At 34.2% G+C, this 26,371-nt stretch overlaps 1 protein-coding gene across 2 annotated transcripts; it reads right to left on the bottom strand.

Annotated features, from left to right (window-relative positions):
* Window positions 1-1,800: 1,800 nt before the first annotated feature.
* LOC132553494 (GRB10-interacting GYF protein 2-like) lies at window positions 1,801-25,919 on the bottom strand. Of its 2 annotated transcripts, none has more exons than XM_060217741.1 (29): window positions 25,868-25,919; window positions 24,754-24,815; window positions 23,689-23,908; window positions 23,417-23,537; window positions 23,072-23,177; window positions 22,296-22,450; window positions 21,836-21,964; window positions 20,918-21,009; window positions 19,369-19,956; window positions 18,866-18,944; window positions 17,824-17,925; window positions 17,462-17,526; window positions 17,127-17,248; window positions 16,385-16,546; window positions 15,724-15,875; window positions 15,003-15,100; window positions 14,723-14,872; window positions 13,833-13,993; window positions 13,221-13,380; window positions 12,455-12,559; window positions 11,124-11,252; window positions 10,439-10,527; window positions 9,210-9,321; window positions 8,842-9,047; window positions 8,435-8,552; window positions 8,190-8,289; window positions 6,750-6,796; window positions 6,233-6,355; window positions 1,801-5,649 (listed from the first exon to the last, which is right to left on the bottom strand). In XM_060217741.1, the coding sequence occupies exons 2-29, from the start codon at window positions 24,783-24,785 to the stop codon at window positions 5,449-5,451; spliced, it is 3,924 nt and encodes a 1,307-aa protein (XP_060073724.1). In that variant the 5' UTR covers window positions 24,786-24,815; window positions 25,868-25,919; the 3' UTR covers window positions 1,801-5,448. The 2 variants fall into 2 exon arrangements, with proteins under 2 accessions (XP_060073724.1, XP_060073725.1); XM_060217742.1 differs by having other exon boundaries at window positions 13,833-13,990.
* Window positions 25,920-26,371: the final 452 nt, after the last annotated feature.

Here is a 26,371-nt window from a genome sequence, read left to right as displayed (position 1 = left end):
TTCCCAACCTCATGGCCCATGTGAATACCTGTTATTGTAATACATGTACATCAATATGGACCTTGGGGTTGAGATTTGGTGCTAAATCCTTCGGTCTTCAAACTGTTTTAAGGTTAAGATTCTATTGCTACTCAACACTTATAAGCAATAATGGTAGACCTTACATAGGCTTTGTTAACTCCAAGAACAAGACACTTGTTGAATTAAATTAGCTGTTTAATCTGTACCATTTCATATTTTGTTATGACGATGCATCCTTTTCATTTACCATGAAATGTTGTGACCATACAGTCTCACAGTTGATGTTTAAATTATTGATTATGATAACTAATTCATACACAAGTTTTCCTGTACATATATTTTCTTACCTGGTTAGATGTTAGATAATTTATAAGTGTTCCATATCATTTTTATAAATCAATATCTGTCTTATTAATTGTTGCTTAAATTATGAATTACAGATTGTTTAGCTTAAATTTAAGCCTAGATAATTGGTATTTTCAGCTGTGTGTCAAATTTTTAGCATCACATTGAGAAAAAGAAATAAAGAGAAAAAAAATAATTCCGAATTTTGTTATTTTTGAATGATGCCACTATTACCAACTTACACGTAATAATATATGGAGGAATATATCAGAAGAGCAATGTCTGTCCACTAATGCCCTAATAGACACCGCTTATATCCTATAATGATAAGCCAATGCAGGTTTATTAATGCAAAATATTACATGCTTATTTTCAGGATAGGCTTATTTTTGAAGTCCGCTAGTTTTCAAGTTTTTAGGGTATACTATGTCATTTTATACCCCGTTAGTTTTGCTACATAGTGATTGGTTACTACATGTCTCCATAAGTCTAACTGTATTGTGATGAATGATGAATATAAAAAGTATAACTGTCCAAGGCTCTGTGGGGCATCTATCTGGCAAATAGAATAATCCCGTAAAATGTGCTGCAAGATTTGACGAGTAAGAAATCTGCATTGGTGTCTTGAAAAAAAAAGCAATAATTTAAGTGTTTTCAGAATAGTCCATAATTTTATAATACTGAGGTGGAAATGCAGGCATCAGTGTATCTATTTAATTCATGTTGGTAACTTTGTGTAATTTGAAGCGGAAAAAAATAATTCACAACGATAACCAAATCCAAAATTACGAATAATGGGTAAATGGACAAGAGTGATCTTTGAACTTTAACCTCTTGATGTTTGACCACCAGAATGTGAAGAACTTGATGGTGATGTGTTGGTGTAGATATGAACTTAACTGCCCAGGGGTTAACAAGTACAAGCTTTCAATGCATGCACACAAACATAATTACTATAATAACAAAGTGAATGGAGGAGGATAGAATCAACACGACAGTTGGTTATCTCTAGAACTTGGTAGTTAGTCCCATAGTGAAACATATTTCAAATAATCTGACACACCTCAACCAGAGATCTATAAAGCAAGTCCTTCACAGACTTGTTTATAATAAGTCTGGGCAGCAAAGACAACAAGTTCTCTACCTTAAAATATGTTTGTTATAATGAAGTATCCCACAGACCCCAAGGCAAACATTTACAGTCATTTCGTAATTAGATGTTGAGAAAATCGGCGGCAAGAAATACCAAGTAAATCATTAACATAAACATTAGGGCATTGTCAATTATTGATGAATGACATAGGAAACATATGTCACTGTAGGACCTTCAGGCATGATGAAACATCAGGGTCGGTCTATAAAACTTACAATAAAACACATTAATGAAACATAACAAGAAAAATAAACATGTAAAAATAAAAAGACAAAATTACCATTTTATGAATTTTTTATTTGTTTTCTCTCATTTTTTTTTTCATCTTTCACAGAAAAACAAGATATATGTTTGCTGTACACAAACATCTTTTCTTTTTCCACCTACTTAACTTTCTTTATGTAACACCCAAAGTGGTAATCACCATACTTAACAATTGAATTGTAACATTTTTATTGAGATACATTGTCAGAATTACCCAAACTTTTTGTGTTTAACAGTCCATTACTACCAGTGTGAAAATCTTTGGGTACCACCATAGTAAAGTTTAATGTTTCCACAAATTTTCGTAAGTCCCAGAATAAAATTTATCAGTATAGGACTCTGAACTTTGATGTAGAGTTTTAAAATATGAATCTTAAAATAAAAAACAAAATCTATCAAAATAAAATAATGATGAGAAATTAACGATGTTTGTAATCTACTATATTTAGGCCTTGGATCATTGATATATTGTTATGCAAGCTTGTTAAATGGGACTATACCACAACAAGAGATACTTGTCAATATCACAAAACTGAATGAATTGACAATTTTACACTGCAAAGAAAGAGGGAACTTTAAGTTCAACTCAATAAATTGCTTGTGTTTAACATATTTTTAAGATACTGATTGTGTTTATGAAAGTGAGGTCAGCTGATCAATTAGAATTTGTTATAAATACAACAAAACATTTGTGACATCACAAGACTGCTGTTATCGCAATACTAAATATACTGTATACACGATTTCTTATTCTAACAGCAGAAGGAAAACGCCAGCTACTCCATCACAATGACTCCTCCGTAACACCTTCCAACATACATTCATATATAATACTGATTACGTTCAAATGGATTTTAACATGGCACATCTTTAGGCTGTGGTTTGTACTAGTTACCAGCAAATTAAAAACTGAAGACATGTTTTTTAGTCCAAAAAAGAATAGGCTACATAAAACATTGAACTTGTGTAATGCATTTCTTTGCCCTAATCAAGAAAACATTCAGATTTCTGTTTCCAGTAAGTTACGCCAAAGGCCTAGCAAGAGTTATAAGCTTAATATCACAATTCTCTTTAGAGTATTATTGAATTTAGAAAAGGTAAAATAGCACACGTTTTAATTAGCACATGATCAAATCTATTGTAAGTTATGGTCCATTTACATAATGTTGTCTTTGAATTTCATAATACTTTCGTCAGGTAGGTACTAAACATTGAAGTTTTTATATCACAACCAGCTGGAACGTTGATGTGTTGATATTTTGACAACTAGACTGTCGCCTTCGTCAGACCATTGTATAGGGCAAAGATGCTTCACACTTATCATCTGTCTGATGAAGATGACAGGGTAGTCATTGAAATGTCATATATGTTTTTTTCTAAGTGGTTGTGATATATCAGGTAAGTACATCCATTCAGTTGTCTTTGAATTATCAAAGACAAATTGAAGTTCCAGGTCCAACCTTCCTTGATGTATCACGAAGTAATTACAGTCATAATATTGTTGGGGAAATATTCAATGGATCGGAACATCAAAGAACATAATACAAAGAAATGTAGGCAAAATAACAGATAAAATGGTACATTTTCCATATGGTTTGGTAGACATTTTGGCTGGTAAATCAGTACATGTATTTAAAAGTACCCAGGAGCTTCTTAATTTAACATTTCTCAAGTTTAAACTATTTTCATCATCGATCGTACATCGTAAATAATCACAACTTTTAATAAGAAATTTTGCAGGTTGTTTTATAATTCAATCAAGACTTCCAATCCTCTCATGTTGCGTACTTCATCCATAGTAAGAGAGAAACTGTCTTATGAATGGTGAGGGTGAGGGTTTATAAAATCATAGTAAATATATGTGTAAAGGTTATCATAGTTTACACTGATGCCAGCATCACAGAAATGGCCACCTCATCTATCGCCTTCATCTAAAAACATGTTTTTCCTATTGGGAAACAGGTTCCATAGCAGTCCAGATAAAAAAGTGCTTTACCTCTCTGTCAATTATGTAACCATTCCTTTGAAGGAGTGGACGAATCAGAACTTTGATATAATGTAACAATTTTCTGAGAATGTTTGCCCAATCATAATTTACACTAGATGATGATGCCACTTGTGACCCCAGTGTACTATTATCTGACCACAGTTCACATGTTGTAACATGTACCAAACCAAAGAAAAAACGCAGCTGTTAACTGTTACACCCCTAAAATGAATCTCACATTGAGTTTTAAAATTTTAAGTAATACAACAGAACTTGTGTGAACTGCTCTTTGTATCTTGCCTGTATTAAGTTTATCCATCTTACCAATTCCATATGAATTTTATGTAAAATCATCTAACAGTAAACGTGTTAAATGATATCTAGATGTCTTTGATTAAGCAACACAAAAAAGAGCTCTTATATAGCAATTTGACATCAATAATCGAAATCAAACTTCTCAACAATGCTTAAACTCAGGAAAATAAAGCTAGCTTATGTGTGTATACAGAAATTAAAACCGCCTTTAAGATTTATCACAGTAGATTCAAGTGTAAAAACCTAGATTCAGGCACTGATTTTTTTATGTTTATCAATATTTAGTTCAAAGCAGTATTTCAAAAAGGCCATGCATTATACTGACTTCAAATATATTTATACCTTGGTTAAATGAACTTATCAAACTTCAGTATCCACCTAACACTTGGTAGATTATAACATCAATATCATCTGTATCTTTGAAAAACAAAAGAAAACCTAACAATGATAGCACCTGCACAGAATCTGTAGAGTACAAAAATGGCTCAATATCCCTACAGTGCTAACCCTTAACTAATGTAGCCTTGACTTTTGACCTTCATCAATTACAGCCAGACCCATATCACAGGAAGCTCCGCCACTGTTTGTGACAGAGTATAAAAATAGATTTAAAACTTGATTGGCATCAACAAAGTTATGCATCTGCTTTTCATCAACTGTGGTTATTGAGATATATCTTAGATATATCAAATATTTTTATAGCAATGAAAACCTTAAAATTTTCTTTTCTGTAAAACTCCTTTTAAAAACCTAAAAGCAGATCTAATGTTATTTATTGAAACGATAATGCCAAAACATTAGAATCAGAAAAATGTTTGGATCTCAATACTGTTTCAGTGGTTATTTTTTTTCTTATAGAAATTCTTATTCATGAACTTGTATGATGATTTAATATTGAATTTATTCTGTAATTTTTCTCTCTCTCTCTTTGTTTTGCATGTTAAACTCCTTTATGTTTTAACATGCAGATTTGGAATCATCCATCACTGTAACAAGCACAAAGTCTTTTAAATCTCGTTAGATTTGGGAATGGGAGATAACTCCCGGCCTGCCAAACCTTCAGGAGTGCCATATTCAGCCAGGCTTATATGTGTACACTTTGTGGGGCAGTGGTACACTGTGGTTGATGGGGCACTGCTTCTTCTCAAAGAAGAGCCTATGGGGTATCACACAGGAAGCAATCAGCAGCAGATTGACTCAGAAGCTTTGTCAAACTGCCCTTCAACTCATCTTTAAGTTGTGTCCTTCACCTTTACGTTTGTACAACTCAGCAATCGTGACAACGTTTGATTGTATATCAGACAACCATACCCCATGATAAAAACAGTATATAAAAGTCACCATGACAAAACTGTCTATTCCATCACTTGTTGATGTTGTCAATTTCACCAATGTTTTTACGGGCTGGGTCAGCATGGACGGTGAAACCGAGAATACTACTGTCAATCTTGGTCATCTTCTTCTTCTTCTTGCCTTTGGCTTTCTGGGTCTCAAACTCGTTGACTTGGTTTGAAGGCTGTGACTGGCGGAAGTCACGGGCAGGAGCAGGCCCCCAAATACTGTCCTGAAATTCAAAGATAAAATTGTACATATGTAGATATTTAAAAAAAAGTCTTGTGTACAAGGAATTGCCTCCATTTGCCAGTATTTAATATCATCTTAGAATAAAACCATATTTAAACTTAAAACTGCTTGTAAAACATGCATATGTATGGCTGCAACAGATAACTGACGAATAATTATCTTTAATTAAATGAATATTAATGAACTATCTTTTACAACAGGAAACTGCAATCATCAAGTACCCTTAGTTTCCAATATAACCTCAAAATAATTTCCTTAAAATCTGAAAAATTAAAAGTATCTGGGTCAGAAATTGTTTCAACAAAGCCTTGATCAATTTTACATCAGTAATCGTCATAATTAAGTCTTAACACAAATCTTATGTCTAATTAAAGGTAGACTATTCCAATTTCAATTTATGCTAAAGGTAGAATATATCATTTTCAATACACACTAAATACACTAATATAACTGAAAATTACCCCCGATATCATCACTTTAAATTCCAATATGATAAAAATCCTTAAACACTTTTATGCTGAAAAATCTGATAAAAATCATGATTTTATATATGATGTACAAACCTCAGGTTGATGCTGTTGTTGGCGACTTTTGTTTCTGTTTTGGCTCCTTCGCTCCAAAAATTGTTTAGCAAAGTCAATGGATGCCTTGTTCTCTCCAAGATAAGATCGTACGTAATCATGCACCTGGTAAATGTAAAAAGTCAGTAGAAAACAACTTTATTCTAAAATCATTGCCTCAATGTTGTATTTAATTCATTATATCAAATAAAATGATCAGTTACAAAACTTTGTTCTATAATCAAGAAAACAAAATAAAGACATCAATGCCTCTTACTGGTCATGCATTACAAGCCGTAAACAAGAACTTCCTTTAGTCATGCATGACGGTTGTGAATGGGCCTTCTTTGATATTGGTCACAGATTACAAGTTATCAAATGGCTCCGAGAGATCTTTACACAAGAGTTTAATATCATTTACGAAGAGTACAAAGTAAAGAAAATGATGACAGTATATATTATATAAAACAATGTTTGATGTCATTTTTCATTCTTTATAAAAATACAAAACAAGAATTACCTCATATGGAGAATCCACTTCTTTCAAGAAGGAAATAAATGTTGGGACTGTAAATATAATAAGTTATATATATTATGTTGTTGTTAAAGTTGATTTAAAACATTAATGTTAAAGTTAGATGGTGATTAACGTCCCATCAACTGCTATGGTCATTTAAGGATGGCCTCCCTATATATCAGGTAAGTGTATGTGCTGAGTGCATAAGCTTGTTGGGGGTGGGGAGAAGGCAGTTGTGATATGTATCAAATAGAACTGACATTCATCAGACAGTACTTGCCATTGCTGGAATGGCATTATGATATTAAAACAAATGTAATAACTGTTTATGTTAATACAATCATGTCACCCCTCATTTGACAAGAGCATATTTCTCTTGCTCTTTACATAACATTGACCAGACTTTGACCAATAACCTTGACCTATGGTAATACAAAGTGACTCCCTATCTAAATCCAATTATCTTTGATTAATTATATCATGCAAATTATTTACAAGCTACAAGATATAAAATCTCACTACACATTTTCTTCATGATGTCATTACAAGATACTTACAATTTATCTGTTAATCCAGTGACTTGTCCATTTTAAATAGTAACAAATAATTTAAAATTTTACTTTGACCTGAATTTGACCTGACAACATATATATGTAAACAGGTGACTTTCAAGTAACATAAAAATATCTGAAAATGATCAAAAGTTATGACCCAGAAACACAATTATCAAAACTTGGAAGTTTCTGTACGGATGATGAATTTCCATCAGTTGTTAAATGTGACCTCTGACCCTTTTAACCTTAAATGATAACCCCCTTAGTTAAATGTAGAACTTGATGTTATGATACTATGAGATAACTAGGAACTAAATCTGTTGAGAGCTTCCTAAGATCTGGTATTGATTTTTAACAGGACAAACGGACAGACATAGGTAACACTATATGCCCTTCCAACATCACCCGTGCCATCATGAAAAATTCACTTATTTGACCCAAGACATGAAGGTTGCAGTAGCCTAATTATCTTACATGATTTTAATATAGTAATATCTGTTACAATTAAAAAGTTATGGCCATAACAAGACTTTAATGAAAACTTGGTACATATTTGATCATTCAGGGATCTCAAAATTATAACCAAGAAAAGATTTCAATATTAGGTCTACTAAAAGAATAATTTTAAGAAGAACCAGTATTAATACAAGAAGTCTCCCTTCATTCTAAGAGGAGACAATTCTAATCATAGACATGACAACCCATGTACCAAAGGACATCACACTAAAAACACATTGTTTTGACAATTGAATTGAAATAATGATATACCCTCAATTATGTTGTGATGCAATTTCCTTACTATACCCTATTCCATATGTCTAGTTTGACCAATTAAATTATTTTGGAATTCCCTCTAAATACAGTGGTAAAAGATCCAGTGTACACTTACTGTCTACTGATGTGGCCATATTCCTGAGCTCTCTCTCACACCACTGAGTAAAGTCGTCCCCCTTGGAAATGCTGCCCTGAAATAACTTCTGGACTGCCTCCTACATAAAGACACATTTCAAATACTTAGCACACACATATAATCATATATATTATTAGTTTATCATATATAAAATAGTTAAATTATAGTTATTATGTAATGAGTTTGAGAAATTTCAGTAAGAATTTAGTGACTGAGGTCTTTACCTCCTCTTTCTTCAACTTGGATGGCTTTGGTTTGCTAGTGGTATTAGCAATTGGTGCTGACACATTGGGTTGGCCTCCCTTCAGGGCAGGAAACTCAGCATTGTTTGTCTGCCCACCACTAAGAAATCAAAATATATACACTGACCTCTGCTACTCAATAAAACTTATCATCTATATTAAATCATTTGCTTTAATGTTTTGATTTTTCAATTTACAAAGAGTGAGAGAATTTTACAACACTAGATGTGATTATATTTTACAACAGGAAGGAATGAACACACAAAACTTTATACTGTTATGATAATCAGTTTATAAGATTCATGTCTCTATCACCATTATTTTGGTAAGAGACTGAAAGACATTTGAGTAATTTTTTTACATAAGACCAGATGAGGATATCTTTTTACCTGTTCCTGGAGGAGGCAGCAGGTGCACGTTTAGATGAGATGATAGCATCGTCCCAGAAGCCAAGAGAACCTGCCCCATTACTGGTACCACTGTTCTGTTGTGAACTTGTCTGAGCTCTTACAGCATTTCCCCATGCCCCCTCACTGGCCCAGTGTGAGGGGGAGGTAACTCCGCCCCAGACACTTGCTGCACCAAGTGTCAGGTTCTACAGGGTACAAGATAGCATGCCATTTCATTCAAAATATAGAAACAGAACTATATTTTAAATAATATTCAATTTTTTCAAAAGACACATGTCAAAGGAAAAAGCAAACTTTAACTTTTTCAGCGATAATACTTTCTAGCCTATACAGAAAAATCAATATACCTTTGTCTGATTCTGTTGAGTTTGTTGTCGTTCACTTTTACGTTCTGTCTCCTGTTGGGACTGTTCTTCCTGGATCTCCAACAGAGTTTTTCCATTACCCTGAATGGGGATTCTGTATATCCACAAGTAAAAAGATAATATATAATGTTACCAGAGTCAGTTATAACAATTACATTTTTACATGCTTAAGTTGACTCAAATTAAGTTTGACTCCAGGATAGAATCTTCAACATGAGGCCCAAGGGCCTTAACGATCACCTGAGTTACAATGCTGTCATTCTTCTTGTGAAATGTCATAATAAAAGCAAGACAACTTGAAAGTGTGCATGACATTATCTGCCATACAATCGACAATTTTGGTGCACCTTTGGTCATGGAAGGGTTTTTGTAAAATTTCAGTGAAATTGGTTCAGGTTTTTTTCGAGAAAGTCAAAAATGTTTTAAATTTATTGCGCACCATATTGGACAAAAGGCTATTTCAATTGGTCTTCATGACCTTGTCTCAGGTGACCTAGAAAAACTCTACACTGGATCAATTAACAACTAGGGCTGTAATGAGTACCCAAGTACCAATATACAGGTTGGGTTTGAGAGAAAATGGTGAAGTTCTGAGTAGTCAATTTTTCTGAACATTATTTAATTTTAGTCCATTGTTGTCATCATAACATTGTCTATTCATCCTGGAGGTATGGGACAATGCATCTATTTATCCAGTTAAGAGGCCAAGGATCTATTTATCCAGGAGGTGTGGGACCAAGGATCTATTTATCAAGGTGGTGTGGGACCAATGATCTATTTAACCAGGTGGTGTGGGACCAAGGATCTATTTATCAAGGTGGTGTGGGACCATGGATCTATTTATCTAGGTGTGGGACCAAGGATCTATTTACCCAGGTGGTGTGGGACCAAGGATCTATTTATCAAGGTGGTGTGGGACCATGGATCTATTTATCCAGGAGGTGTGGGATCAAGGATCTATTTATCCAGCAGGTGTGGGACCATGGATCTATTTATCCTGGTATTGATAAAAACCTTAAATTACAACTTTGGCTCTAGTAAATCTATTTCTGGTTACAGATCATATGGACCAGGAAAAAAATTCTATGCAAATCTTCCATACAATAAACATATACACAAATTCTTTGTCTCCCTGACAATAACATGAGAGGTCTGTCATTTGTTAACTATCTTCTATAGAGGTGATGTTGTTTAATAAAGGTGATACCCACACTTGACTAGACCAGGATTTCTGTTGTTGCTGCTGTAAATTCATCATCTGTTGACGTTGTGCCTCTGCTTTACGTTGTTGCATTTGCATCTGTGGAGAACATCAGTTAAAACCAATTGAAAAAGAACCTTTTCCATTATTAAAGAAGGGAGGAAAGAGAATGTCAAACAAATGTGTAACATGTCTAAATATTTCCCAGTTTATGTCTCTGATTTTCTGGCATTTCTCTGTAACAGACAATTTACCAACAAAGAGACAAATGGACTTTATTAAATGTGTAGAAGTTTTTGCCTTGATATGAACCAGGAAGTTTTGAAAGCCAATTTCTACACACAGGTGACTGAGGTGACTGGTGCATAATGCATATTTGCTAATTTTGTTTTTGTATTCATTATCCTTAAGTTGGTATAGAGATTTGTCTTTAAGAATCTCTTCCCAAGAATAAAACTTAGAAATGTTTTCATTTAGTATATTGTTTGGATGTAAATCACACCAAATTTCATTTCAGCGTGTCTGCAAACTAAGTGAAAGTTGAATTTTAAAAACTTATTCCAACAACAAATATTCAAGTGAAAAAAAAAGACAACTTTGTACCAACATTCATCCTGTATCATTAGATATTTCACATAATAAGCAAGATATTGCGATTATGTTTGCATATACTAGAAGACTGAAAATACACATACAGATTCTTGTTCATAGCGTTCCCTCTCTTCCTGTTCCTGAATTTCCAATAGGGACTGTGTTTTACTGGACACTCCGCTGGCCCCCATAGCATTTGTCTGCTGGTTTGCCCACTGGGCATGGGACGGTAACTAAACCAAAAAAAATAAAATAAAAATGCATTAGTTTAAAGTTGAATATTCACCTGATAACACATTCAATTGCAACTGGCACTATCTTTCCCATATAACTTATGTGTAGTTGAATTATTCTTCACGGTAATACTTTTTCAATGAGAACTACAATAGTAAAACTTCTACGGTTTAACACTCTGGAGCATGAAAGAGTGTTTAGTTTTATCTGGTCAGTTTGAGATAAACTCTGAAGAAAGACCAGAATATTAGTCATCATATTTATAGAACTATTGAATCCAACAAGTCTCTGATGTTACTATCAAAATTCAATGAATTTTTACTTATTAAAGCAAGATTCATATCAAATTTTTCAAGACACATGTAGTTAAGAAGAGTATGTTTCGAGAAATTCAGACAATACTACCATATCTTTCAAGATGTATTACTATTCACTTTCAAGGTTGCATAAAGAAAGACAGAACAGAAATAATGTAAGTGGAACTTTTGCTCGACCCACCTCTACCATAAACACCAGACCTGTATTTCGCTGGGTCTATATGTACTATGAAGAGTACCTGTGTTTGGCACAGTCTATCTATGCTATGAAGAGTACCTGTGTTTGGCACAGTCTACCTGTGCTATGAAGAGTACCTGTATTTTGCACAGTCTACCTGTGCTTTGAAGAGTACCTGTCTTTGGCACAGTCTACCTGTGCTATGAAGAGTACCTGTCTTTGGCACAGTCTACCTGTGCTATGAAGAGTACCTGTCTTTGGCACAGTCTACCTGTACTATAAAGAGTACCTGTCTTTGGCACAGTTTACCTGTGCTATGAAGAGTACCTGTCTCTGGGACAGTCTACCTGTGCTATGAAGAGTACCTGTCTTTGGCACAGTCTACCTGTGCTATGAAGAGTACCTGTCTTTGGCACAGTCTACCTGTACTATGAAGAGTACCTGTCTTTGGCACAGTCTACCTGTACTATGAAGAGTACCTGTCTTGGCACAGTCTACCTGTACTATGACGAGTACCAGTATTAAGCACAATTAACCTGTATGATGAAGAGTGCGTTTGTTTGGCACGGCCTACCTGTTCTATTAGAAATACCTGTATTTGGCACTGACTACCTGTTCAATTAGAAATACCTTTATTTGGCATGGCCTACCTGTTCTATTAGAAATACCTGTATTTAGCTAGATCTATCTGTGCTTTACAAAGTACCTGAATTTTTGCCAGTTGATCCTGCATTTTTGCCATCTGTTCCTGCTGAAGTTTGCGAAGTGCCTCTTGCTGTTTGTGCTGTAATTCTTGTTGTCTTTGTGCTTCCTACAACATACCACAAACCACGATCAATAGAAAGTAATGATGGAACATCAGTTAAAATTCATGATCGATTATCTGTTAAAATTGGATAAGCTTTCCGATGTAATTTATCATTTACACGTTCGGCTGACTGTATGTTCAGTACTCATCGAAAGTGAATGCATTCTTCATTGCAGTAATATTTTATTTTTTTTTTATTATAGTATCTTTAAGCTAAAGTACCGGACTTATCAAGAATTTGCAAATAATAAATATTATTGGTAATTAACATATTCATTATACATAACACCTATCAACATAACCGTGTTTCTGTAATATCTAGTAACATCTCATTGTTTCTGTAATATCTTGGTACTAACTTGTTGTTTATGAAGTAACAACCCCTTATTTCTGTAATATCTAGTAACAACACCTTGTTTCTGTAAAATCTATTAGAGTAACCAACCTGTTGTTTCTGTAATATCTATTTTAAACCATCTGTTGTTTCTGTAACATATGATAAACATGTTCATCCTGTAATATCCAGTAACCATCCTGTTGCTTCTAGTAACATATCTGTAGTTAATTGTTATATAGATGTTTCTATTAATATTTTATTAATACCAGTTTATTTCTGTAATATTTGTTAATACATTGGCTGTTCCTGTATTATCTAGTAACTAACCTGTCGTTTCTGTATTTCCAGCTGTTTCTGTTTTTCCATCTCTTCTTCCTCCTGTCGTTTTATCTCCTGCTGTCGCTGTATCTCTTGTTGGCGTATTAGTTCCTGTCGCTGTATTTCCTGCTGTCGTAAGTCTGCTTGCTGTCTTTGTAGCTCTTGCAGTCTATAAATAAGACGTAGTAAATAGATTTGTTATTTCTGACTTGTATTTCCTTAGACAATATAAAATTTGATGTTTTAAAAGCTAATTGATATGCCTTCTGGTTTCATTGCTATCATCCTGATTCTCATTTTGAAAATGTAACCTTACCTGGGTTATTTACATGATGGGTATCGTTGATGAAGCAGCTGACATTTTCTGAACATTTTCTGAACAATAAAGATTTTTATGAGAGTCTGAATGGCTGTATTATTACAACTTTGGTATTCTACTGTGTTATTTTGTTAACTCTCCAGTATTCCTTGTCACTCATGATTAAAGATGCATTTGTATCTTGATGACACCAGCTGTACATACTTAATAGCCTTATTCAATTAACAGATAATAAAAATCATTTCATGTTAGTAAACACAATTGTTAATTTCAACTATGTAGTCACCATAAACAGATCTCACCTCATTTCTTCTTCCCTTCTTCTTCTTAGTTCCTCTTCCTTCTGTCGTCTGATTTTGTCTTCCATTTGCCGTCTCTCTTCTTCTGCTTTTCTCCTTTGCATTTCTTTCTCTTCACGCATTTGTTTCTCAGCTTCTTCCTTCTGTCTCATTTCCTCTAACTTCTGTGACCAATTAATTGTTACAATGAAAACATCAACTCAGTTTGATACAAGTAATTATCTCTTATACTCCAGACTACCAACAGTATAACACAGTATAACACAGTATAACACAGAGACTTAATGTGTTTCTGACTTACTGTTTTTTCTGTGTTTCATGATTAGGATGCTGTGTTGTACAGTAATCAGCATTTCATTTCTCAGAATCATCATAAAAGCTCAAATACAAAAGAATCTTCTCCAGATTATTAAATAAGATCACCTATTTATGGGTGATAAAGGGGAATCATGCTGAAGTACCAGACAGGAAACTGTAACTCAAAAGAGAATGCTATTATTAATGTAAACATGAGGCTTGCAATTTAGAAGTCTCTCGGTGAGGTTTGAATATCCCATTTTACCATTATGAGGGTATATTTTTCCTATCCTGCTAAGTTTTGTATGTGTTGTTATCTTGATACTCGGTGGTAAACGTGTTTCTGCTATAAAAGGGGAATGATTAACTCTAGGGCAAGACAAACAGTGGATACACCTGCCAAGGACAAGAGAAATGACAGCCCTGGTGGTATTAAGAATTTGGCTGTTATCAAATCTACAAGGATTTGGCAATAAAATTCATTACAAGTTTACTTTCATGTGTCGAGTGCTCGCCAATGTACCAGGCATGCATTTAAAGTAGGATGTTGATATTTCATTTTAACAATCAAGGGAACAACAAGAATATTTCTTTACCTTCAATTCCATATATTTCTGTCTTTCTAATTCCATTCTCTCTTTCTCTCTTTGTATTTCTTCTTTTTGTAATCGGAGTTCTTCTTGTTTTCTGTGAAATAGTTCTGATCGTAGTTTTTCCTCCTCTTCTTTTTGGCGTTCATCCGTTTCCTACAGAAAAAAATGCACATAATGTTGATGGCTGCTTCAGTTTTACAATTGAATTCATCACTCACTAGGTTTATCGTTAAATGATTATTTCCAAAATATAACGATCCTTTAACATTTCCATAATAAATACCTTTCTCGCCTTCTCAAGTTGAGCTTCTAAGTCTGCTGCAGATATCACAGATTTTGGATCTAGGTCCCACACACTGCCTGTTCCTTGCGATAAAAGATCTGTAAAATTAAAGCAAAAGGAAGCCATTATACATTTGTTCAGGACGTTTATTTATCTTCTTTGGGCGATTGTTAATGGTCATACATTTTCATTTAAGCATTTTAAAGGTTTCAGCTGCATGTGTACTCAGAATAAATATTTCATTTGTTAAAGAATGTCTAAACAAAATATTCACAGGTGAAAAAATAAATATTTGATCTTAATGAGTTTAACCTTAATCTAGATAACAAAAATTTTAAATCTTTTTGAATATAATTCTCAGCATTAATAAGGTTTCAAGAAAGTGTGTCTCTCAAAAATTATCAAAGAACAAGGACAAGAAACTGTTCCCAGATGGAGGGATGGACACATTGTAGATTTTGCAATAAATAGCTTCATTACTAATATACAGGATTATTCTTGCCCTCCATATGGTAAGTAACTGCAAGCAGACTATGTAATTCTATTTTCAAAATCTCCGCTATAATTGTAATATTCAGTTTCAACAATAGAAGGAAAAAGTGATCAATGAGGACTTTTTAAATGGAGACCAAATAATCTGGGAGGCACATACACTAGAAGTTAAATCCAGCAATAAGAAACAGATTTTTTTAAGGTGTGCTGATGACCATTTTTGACATACCTTGAACAGCTGGGTTAACACTTCCCCAAATTGACCCATCATCTGTCTGTGGTGGTGACTTGGTGAGGTCGGCGGGCTGAGACATTGAGCGGTGAAATGTGTGGGACATTGGTCTAGGGGACTCACCACCCACCCGCTCTGTAGGGGGAGACCTGAAAAGTATTACAATAATATATATAATGTTATACAGTGTTATTATATAACAAAAATGGGTGGGACCATTTTGAAGCAACTTTTATAGGCCTTACATACAAGTACACCCCCTTCCCAAAGAAAATGTGAGGCCTTGGGGTCATGAAATTTATATCTTTGGAAAAAGACCCTTCCATTCATAAAAAAGAATTTGATTCTACTATATCTGGGCATTGAAATTGTTTATATTTAAGTCAATCTGGCCACTTTTGGTCCCACCTTTTCGGCCTTTGAGATGGGCAACATAAGTCAACAATTTTGGTTTGCCTTTTCCAATAGAAGGATTTTATAAAATAGCTTCCAAATTTGTTCAGGATTTTAAGAGCTTACTGGTTACAGACACAAAATGCTTGATGCGTGATCATGGAATAAGGACGATTGGAACAGGTAACTTTGAAACTTTGTCTCAGACTGTAATATATACTTGATACACAAACTCAGATTTAGTTAACAGAGTAACTATATATACCTTGGAGACAGTTTAGGGTCGGACTGGACCGCAGGCACAGGTAACATAGCAGACTGTTTGAGAAGGATCTGTGTCGCCAGCTGTTGCTGATGTAGAGGTGGGAGGTTTTTAAAGTCTTCATTTTCCTGTAATTGTGTCATCACCTGTTGCATCTGAAAGTGTCTATAACAAACAAAATGATGATATGTAAGCTGTTTTCTAAACTTCTTATAGATACATATTTATTATTGATTAAAACTTAATACAAATGAAAATGAAAAATTTCGGTGACATCAGTAAACTGAACTAAAAACCATCTTTTCGTATATAATTACTGGACTAAGTACCATCCGTTGGTGCATAGTTAAAGACCTGAGTATAATTTGTTGGCATATACTTACAAATCGGAGTACCATCTATTGGTGTATTACTCACTTGAGTACTATCTGTCTGTATAGTTACCCATCTGAATACCATCTTTTAGTGCATAGTTACTGACCTGAGTACTGTGTGTTGGTGTATAGTAAATAACCAGAGTACCATCTGTTAGTGTATAGTAACTAACTTGAGTACCATCTGTCAGTGTATAGTAACTAACCCGAGTACCATCGGTCAGTGTAAAGTAACTCACCTGAGTACCATCTGTTGATGTATAGTAACTCACCCGAGTACCATCTGTAGGTGTATAGTAACTAACTCGAGTACCATAGGTCGGTGTAAAGGAACTCACCAGAGTACCATCTGTTGGTGTATAGTAACTCACCTGAGTACCATCTGTTGATGCATCATATGTTGTTGTAAAGCATACTGATGCTGTAGACGTTTAATGTGGTCCTGTTGTTGTTGTGATGCCAGGTCAGGACTTGCTGGCCTCTGAGGGGAATTCTTAACCAAAAAAAATAACAAATCAGTGATTGTGAATCTCATTTATGGTAGCCAAAGCAAAATGCTTTTATTTTACTGTCTCAATGACTGGTATCTAAATCAAATTTGAGGCAATCAAGGTTACATATAACATAAAAAAACAACTAGAGAGCCAAAATTTAATCAAGCAACGCTCTGTTTTTTCATGTTGTCACTTTTCCACATAGTTCTTACCAATAATGGAGGAGGTGCTGAACCTGGCAAAAATGGAACTCTTCCCCATCTCTTTATTAATTCTCCTGAAATTACAACACTTCTTTCAGATAATTTGAATAACGTGTCAAAGTACTAAGAGTATTGTTAAAAATATGTTATCTCCCATCTTCTGAAAAACTGAAAAATTTAGAAAAAATTTTTTTGTTAATCATCAAGTATTGGAAATGACTATTTCGAAAATTTTCTACATCAAGATGTAAATGAATACAAATGATCATCTTTCACAGCAGTTAACCAAACCGTGGGACTATTTCCATTTTTATCTGATAATTCAGAAATACTAATAAATGACCAACTAAGTGAAGGAACATGTCAGATACCTAGCGGTGAATACCGGTCATCACATCCCCGCTTCACTTTAAGATTCATGGTGAAATAGCCAGCACTAAACCATTCTGCCATCTCACTTGAGGCAAAGGGACCTGGTCATGGAGAAACAAAAGATATTGTTAGATTCTGAAGTTTGATGTAAATTAAAACCTGGAAGCTATTTTTGTCTTTGTATTTCCCAATAGAATTACAGGTCAAAGTAGAGTTATTGCCATCATTGTCTGCTGCATGAGTGAAATATTTATTTGTGCACTTTAACTGCAGAATATTTCTGTATACTTTCTTGGAAGGACCCCTTAAAAATAATGAAAAGTCATTAGAATAGGGAAAATCTAAAATTTCTCTCATAGTATCAAAATTTCAGAAGGGATATTCTTTAGAAACCAAACAAAATGGGATACTTTTGAGGTATGATGGGATATTCTTTAGAAACCAAACAAAATGGGATACTTTTGAGGTATGATGGGATATTCTTTAGAAACCAAACAAAATGGGATACTTTTGAGGTATGATGGGATATTCTTTAGAAACCAAACAAAATGGGATACTTTTGAGGTATGATGGGATATTCTTTAGAAACCAAACAAAATGGGATACTTTTGAGGTATGATGGGATATTCTTTAGAAACCAAACAAAATGGGATACTTTTGAGGTATGATGGGATATTCTTTAGAAACCAAACAAAATGGGATACTTTTGAGGTATGATGGGATATTCTTTAGAAACCAAACAAAATGGGATACTTTTGAGGTATGATGGGATATTCTTAACCAAACAAAATGGGATACTTTTGAGGTATGATGGGATATTCTTTAGAAACCAAACAAAATGGGATACTTTTGAGGTATGATGGGATATTCTTTAGAAACCAAACAAAATGGGATACTTTTGAGGTATGATGGGATATTCTTTAGAAACCAAACAAAATGGGATACTTTTGAGGTTTGATGGGATATTCTTTAGAAATCTGATGATTCCTTTGACCTTTTTCAACTTGGAAAACATCAGATGATAAATTCTATGTAACCTACCTTGGACATCTCCTTGGGGATCTAAATAGAACCACTTTTTTGTATTTTCATCTTCTTGTGAACTTTCCTCTTCTTCCTCCTAAAAGTTTATCAATGACATTTACTCAAACTCACCATTCATTCCACATCATACTTAGAGAATCATTTTCCCTGATTTAAACAGTTTAATATCTAGGATCCTTGAATTTTTTTTTTCAATCTAAATTAAGTTTTTAAAAAATCATCATTTCAACTTGTCAACATCAAAATAAGAAAGTTGAAACTGAACCAATTTGTTTTATGAATGCAATTGTCTATTTCCAGCATAGACAGACTAAAACATGACAAAGACACACCTATATCTATCCCCACATTTCACTAAAACATGACAAAGGTAGTCCTACATCTGTATCCACTTCAGACTAAAACATGACAAGGACACACCTATATCTATCTCCACATCACACTAAAACATGACAAATCTATCTCCACGTCAGACAAAAATATTGAAAACTTAGTCCTACCTCCGCCTCGACATCAATTGCCTCCAGGACCATATTCTCTGCTTTCTCCTTCAGTCTATCTAGAGCTTCTTGCTCCATCTGGGATTCTTTCTTGGATGAGGATTTTTTTGTAGATTTGGTTTTAGATTCTGCAGCAGATGGAGCACTTTTTTGTTTTTGAGCACTACTTTGAGTTTCACTGGATACTATTTCAGCAGTTTTACTTTGTACTGAAGTTTGTTTCGTATCTGAAGTTGACCCTGTTGAGAGATTTGATGGTCTCTTATCGTCCAACACTTTACTATTTGGTCGCTCTACCTCCTGTGATGAAAGCTGTTGACTAGACTTGCCTTGCACATTTCTATCTTTATTGTCTTTATCAATTTGAGGTGATCTGTCTTTGTCTTCCTTCACAGATGTATCTGTCTCTTCATCATCTTTCCCATTATTATATCCACTTTCAGTGTCATTTTTGTCTTCCTTAGAATCATGTTTGTGTTGTGAATTTGTGGGTGAATCACGTAGTTTTAATCCTGGAGCAGCCTTTCTGTCCTGATTATCATCAGGATCGCCCTTTCCACCTCCTCTTGCCATACCTTTTAACTGCAACTGAATAATGAATGTGACATTTCAGAACACATAACAGTGATCAGTCAATGGTCGTAGAGTAGAAACTTTTAATACTTTTGTTGCTTTAGACAAACCATGAAAATGCAATGAACAAGTCTTCAAATTAAAGAATTGTTAGTATAGATCTGTCTTATCAATTAAGTTTTTACTCATAACTTAATGCATTTAGTATGGGAAAGTTTGGAACATGAAAGAAAGTTCCCACAAATCTTCGATGTTATCCAGTACAAGTTACAAAATAAACTTTTCATACCAGTTTTTGTTTATTTCCAGCAATTAAGGAATATTGGAAACATTTTAAAGTGGCATTCAAGGATTGTGTTGATTTTTCAAATTGTACATTGATCTCTATACACTGAACAAACTAGGTGGTGAATCTATGTGACAAATTCTTCTTTTAAGAAAGACCACTCTCCTCTTCCTCACCACCGCAATTCCATGAAAATGACTTACTGGTAATATGTAAAATAACATATACATAACACTACAACTATGGCTATTTCTCTATAATTATCACTTTAACATTTCACACAATCCTTTTAATTTTACAATTCCCTGATCTGTTGATTACTTTTATTTTTATTCAGAAAAAAATATCATTTATACACATCAGAAAATAATATCACCATGTCCATTGTTGTGGCCAACAATTGCTGCCATAATGTTATCAATTAATAGATGTGAGGCTTTTAACAGCACGAGAGACAAAAAAAAAAAAAAAAAAAAGCAGCTTGACCAGCTCTAGCTTTAGGGGTGATTTAATGAATATAGTATTTTTTAATTTTCCTTTATGCTTTAATATGATAGAAATAAGAAAGTTAAAGAAATCTCAAACCCTCCAGATAAAATGAAAGGTCTATGGATTCCCAATATGTACTGCATTTTACTGAAGCAGCTAGGCCTGCAACCATACTAATAGTAAAATGTCTCGAGTGTTCACCTTATTAAACACAAATGCTCCACTGGAATCAAATGTGCCAGGCTCCTCTACATCATCTGAGTCAGGCATACTCCATTCCGGTAAGTTTTCACCTGTGGCAGACAAAACATTCTATCATTACCTCGGTAATTTCCTTATATGGTTAAATGGTAAATTTTTGTAGAACAGATGATCCAATTGGCCGTTGCTTCAATGTTAATCAATGCTTTTCTTCAGTAAGTTTATATCTCTCAGAATTGACATTCAAATGGGATACAACCCTAATTAGTGACTAACTTTAAAACAAGCAAGTGTATCACACTCAGAAATAAATGTTATTTATCTAATGGTGCAATTCTTTTTTGGAATGGGTCAAGGTCATTTCATTCTGCAAGCTTTTGTCAGGTTTCATCTAAAGAACCTACCAGTTGAATACATAATTCTAGGTCCTTTAGTTAATCAGAAAGAGTCATTTGTGCGTTTTAGCCAATGTGATCACTGTTAACTTGAATATGGGTCAAGGTCATTTCTTTTCACAAACTGTTACGCTTCATCCTTTGATGTTTCAGGCAAATACGATGACCCTTTATATCATAATCACTGAGAGTTTATCAAACAATAAAATGGATGATATAAACTCACTGGATCCTTCAGGCCAGGTGAGCTTTATTGTAGATTAATGAATCAATGACATCTGATTTAGTGAAATTGCTTTAGATGAACAGATAGTGACGATTTGTATACAGGGAAACTTCTTAACAGTCCAATTTTGGCCAGTCTGTCCAGAGGACAAAAGAAAAAAGTTTAAAACTTTGTTTTCATATATATTATTGTGAAAATAACTGTGGGCTAATGTTTTCCCTTCCTTCAATAGCACAGGTCTATTTTTCTCTAAATCAAACCTGTTCATGTTCTAATGTTCAAGTGTATATACCCTACCTTCATCATCCCAGGATTCACTATTTCTGCTCCTCTGGTATGTCCTGCCCCCACGCTGTACTCCATTAGGACGAGAATCAAAACCTCCTCTCTCCCTGTTGCTCGGATCTCTCCAATTTCCTCGAGCACCTGAATTTAGCAAACAGTTTCTCTTTCTAAACAGTTTTCAACACTGCTAGAACAGAACTGTTCAATCATTTATAACTTGAACAGATTAAACTTCTAGGAAACCATCATAATAAGGAAAAAGACAATCATGTTTGAAGTGTTGATACATGGGGAAAGTATGTGTTTGCTGTTTCCTTATAAAGGCCATGAGGTCAATATCCCTGTAGATGTAAACATGTCAACATTCTGCAACAGTAATCACAATAACATTGTCATGCATTGATTATTGGCAAATATCAACAGTATTTTAACACAACGAACAAGAAGGCATTTCCTAAAGTGAACTGCTTACCCCATTTAGATGAGCCAGTTTTGCGCCAATCTCCATCCCCTTCTTCTTCTTCATCTCTACCTCTCCAATTATCTGTATTACTGACGGATCGTGTGAACTCGCGACGTGGCAAACCCGACTCATCATACCTGTTCTGGTAATTACGTTTACTCCCTCTACAAGAACAAAAATTCTCAAAAAGTTTTGAATTCTGTATGGATCAGAATGTTGTATCCCTTAAGAGTGTTCTGACAGAAACTAGTATACTGTTTCTCACAATTAGTCAATAAAACTGAAATTCAACAAGGCCTATTCAAGATGCATGTAAAGTGATAAATTAGATAGATGGGATATGACAAAAGCAAGGACAGACTACTAATGAAAGGTAAATTGAACAGCAAACATTTAGATGATAGAAACTTTACTCTGCTAACAAATGAACCAAATCTTCAGAGTCAAACAGACGAAACTATATTCTTATTCATTTGTGACTTAACACAAAATTTAATCGGTCAATGAACAATAACACAAAATTTAATTGGTCAATGAAAAGATTTGCAACAGTATAACCATGATATACCCACCACAATTAGGACCCATGATTGTTAAAGATGTCAATGACTCTAATATATCATGAAAATGACACCCGAAATGTTTGTGTCAACCTAGATGGTCATTGGATTCTGCAATTTACTAGTATTATACTGTATTATGTAAATTTACACCTGTTTTACTTTTTCACTATGTCGATGATAAACTGAATTTCTACTGGTCATTAACATTAACGAAGTACTTACACTTCTTCCCATCCATCTGTTCTAGAGGGACGACCATAACCTCCACCACCTGTTTCTTCATATGATGTCCCTCTTTGTAAGAACCCCCCTTCACCTCTTCCACGACCTAATATAAGAAACCGACACCAATTCAAATAAAACTGAAAATTATTCAATTTAAATTAGTTGCAGTTGAGGAAATTCCTGTGGTCACGTATGACACTATATTAATCTGATGAGTTGAGGAAATTCCTGTGGTCACGTATGACACTATATTAATCTAAGAAAAATTCAAACACTCTTCATTTTTTTCTCACATAATTTTAATAATGGACTTTAATCTACAACTAATACACTACTACCTACCCAAGCCTCTGCCTCTGCCCCGTTCCGGACCCATTCCTCGACCACCCCGTACACCAGGAGGCCCTCCACGTCCAAACATTCGTAAAACTGCCATACTGTTTACACTCTGTGATAAAAGTCTCTGTAAAAATAGATCAGAGATATTTGCTATTAAAAACAATACTACAATTTAAATTCCCTTTTCAGAGATAAACATGTAGTGATTTATGAAAGTACAGCAATTCATAAGGTAAATGAATTTCAATGGTGTTAGAAAAAATCACTTTAATTACCTGCTCTTCCTCAGACAGTGGTATTAACGCAAGGGGCTCTTGTGATTTTTCAACCATAACATAAGTCTGTCCTTCCAACTCTTCTGGTACCTTACTGTTTGGATTATATAGTGCTAGCATCTCCTCTCGACCATAACGATAATCTGCCAACTTGTATTTACCAAAGCCTGGCGAAGGCGGAGGAGTGCCCAAACTGTTTCCATCAGACAAAGCTCTGAGCCTAATAAAATGATAAGCAAAAATATTGCAAGTGGATGTAAAACTGTGTTTAGTTATGAAGAAAATGAGTCTATTGATATTCAAGTTTAAAGCAAGCAATCAACAGTAGATTTATTGTGATGAAAATATAAGCACTCAATTACAAATGGTAACAGACTCAGTTCAATTTTTGACTCATTAACTTGTGAAAGCTTAATTCAACTTAGAAAATTAGGTCACATTTTTCTACCTTTTAAAATATACCTATATAGGAAATGGGCTTAGCAAAAAAAAAAAAACAACCCATTTTTCAACGGTTTCAACCATCTTTTGATCTCATTTTGCATAATTTGAAATGGGGAGAGGGGGGAAAGAGAAATGCAAGTAACAGTTGGTAATTATTGTTCAACTCTATATTTAAGTAAAATGACACCTCCAACCATAAATAGTCCAAAACGAGGAAATCCCTTTTAATTCCAGCCATTGTCTATATTTAGCCAAAACATGACATTCCATGTAAATACATCTATAAGAAACTACAGAATATCCTTATGTTGGACCTTTGTAGAGAGGGCAACAGTCAGCCAGCATTTCAATGTTCTCATTAAAAGCTGATTCACAGGAAAAAGTAGCTCTTTGTTAATAAACCATGAACCAAAACAAAAACATGAAAAAATATCAAATCTATGATGAAGATCTTTATATATTTGAGGATGATCCATCCTTCTCTACTTCTCTAGAAATAGTGATCAGTTGATGATAGGATAAATGCCATTAAAAAATATATAAATTTGGTCAGTTCTATATACTTCTCATCAATGCTGGTATAAAACTCTCCACTATTGGCTGAAAGACATAGGTACTTACCATTCTGGACCAAACTTCAATGTATCTGCCATCTCTTTTCCTCTTTTGTAGTAGTTCTGATTCTGAAAAAGAAATGTGAAAATTTCATCACCATGGTTTATGATCAGAGAAAATACCCTATTTCAAATTAACACTTGACATTCTCATTAAGTTCTCAACCTTGCCCACAAGATTTTTCAGAGAAATGTTGTGAAAGATTTATATTGCTGATGTTTATAGTTAGGTCAAGTGAGAAAAAAATATATACAGCAGAAGCCAGTGATACACCAGCAAATACCAGTTTACAATAACATCCTTCTGGTAAAAGGAATTTTATCTAATAGCTTTCGTACTCCTACAATTGAGCTAGTATACTTATAAATAAAAACCAAACACATGTTGCCATGCTTTTACAGCATTCACAGATGTTGGTATAGTCTGATAGTTCACAAATCTACTACCAGAAACCAAATGGTGTGCAAGCCATGATATTGTCTCATTTGATAAGTATCATGTTGTGTCTGGGAATAAATGCCTGGGGTTTGAGGGATTAGGTTGAGCTGAAGAAACCATAAGGATTAATCAAGACAAATTTGTTCTCCGGAAAAAAATACATGTAACGCCAATCGGTAAAACAAAAGTTCGTTACAAACCAAACATTGTGTACTTAATTTTGGATCACAACACTGACTTTAACATATCAACACTGAAGATAAAAATGTTTAGGACATACGCTATGTTGCGATAGACATGCCTAAATTTGCAACACGTTGATAACTTTCTGAAGTTTCACGTTTCCTTCATTTCCTGAAATGAAGACATTCAAATTAAAACAAATATCATATTGATAATTCGTTTATACATAACCCCTAGAGATGAAGAATATGGTCGGTGTTGAAGATGAACTTCCGTGCGTAGGGTCATGTAAAATCAGCTCGAAATCTAAGAAAACATTGCGACACACAAACACGAGATCACTTGACGAAACGTGCATCGTGATTTGGCATACGGTGAACCTTCGGGACATTTTAGTTGCCCTGGCACGGCATAATGATAGAATGTGATGCTAAATAATGAAGATAAATATACGATTTAATAAATGGGTAAGCCTGTAAGCACATGCATGACAAGGTACCTGATTTTTTTGCAATGTTCAACAGCCTGAACACGAAAGCACAAAACCAATATGGCCGTGTTTGTGTATGTATCACGTGACCTTAAGGGAGGCCCCGTATACGGAAACGGAAATGCTTAGTGTAGCAGATAAAAATGTCGGATACAGACACTAAGAAAATAATTTTTAATCCAAAATGTCAAAAGAGCAACGTGAATTCGAGTAAATAGTTGGAAGACCACTTTCTTGTTTTCTTTTTATTTAGCGTCCTTTAATCGAAACACCAGTACTCAACATCTTATGAGAATGAAGGACACGTGCTTATAAAATGTTTCACTGAAGCGTGTTTTGTTTTTTGTATTTAATTTGTTTCATATATTTTGCAAGATTTTAACAAGACACGTATATCGATGGGTTTCATCATCATCATCATCATCATCATCATCATCATCATCATCATCATCATCATCATCATCATCATCATCATCATATTCTGTCAAACCGTTTGCTTTGGTTTATACAATT

Source organism: Ylistrum balloti, unplaced genomic scaffold (genome assembly GCF_031769215.1).
Source record: "Ylistrum balloti isolate Yb309-2 unplaced genomic scaffold, AGI_CSIRO_Ybal_v1 Utg370332, whole genome shotgun sequence".
Taxonomy (NCBI): domain Eukaryota; kingdom Metazoa; phylum Mollusca; class Bivalvia; order Pectinida; family Pectinidae; genus Ylistrum; species Ylistrum balloti.
Note: the sequence above shows the minus strand (reverse complement) of the source record. Positions and strands in the feature narration are given on the sequence as shown.

Bases quoted from the DNA above. Each gene is read 5' to 3' on its own strand.
- LOC132553494 (XM_060217741.1), bottom strand. From the start codon at position 24,785: ATGGCAGATACATTGAAGTTTGGTCCAGAATG. The intron at 23,909-24,753 runs GTAAGTACCTAT...TCATTTTATTAG, and splicing joins TTGAAGTTTGGTCCAGAATG to GCTCAGAGCTTTGTCTGATG. The intron at 19,957-20,917 runs GTGAACACTCGA...TTCATTATTCAG, and splicing joins GAGCATTTGTGTTTAATAAG to TTGCAGTTAAAAGGTATGGC.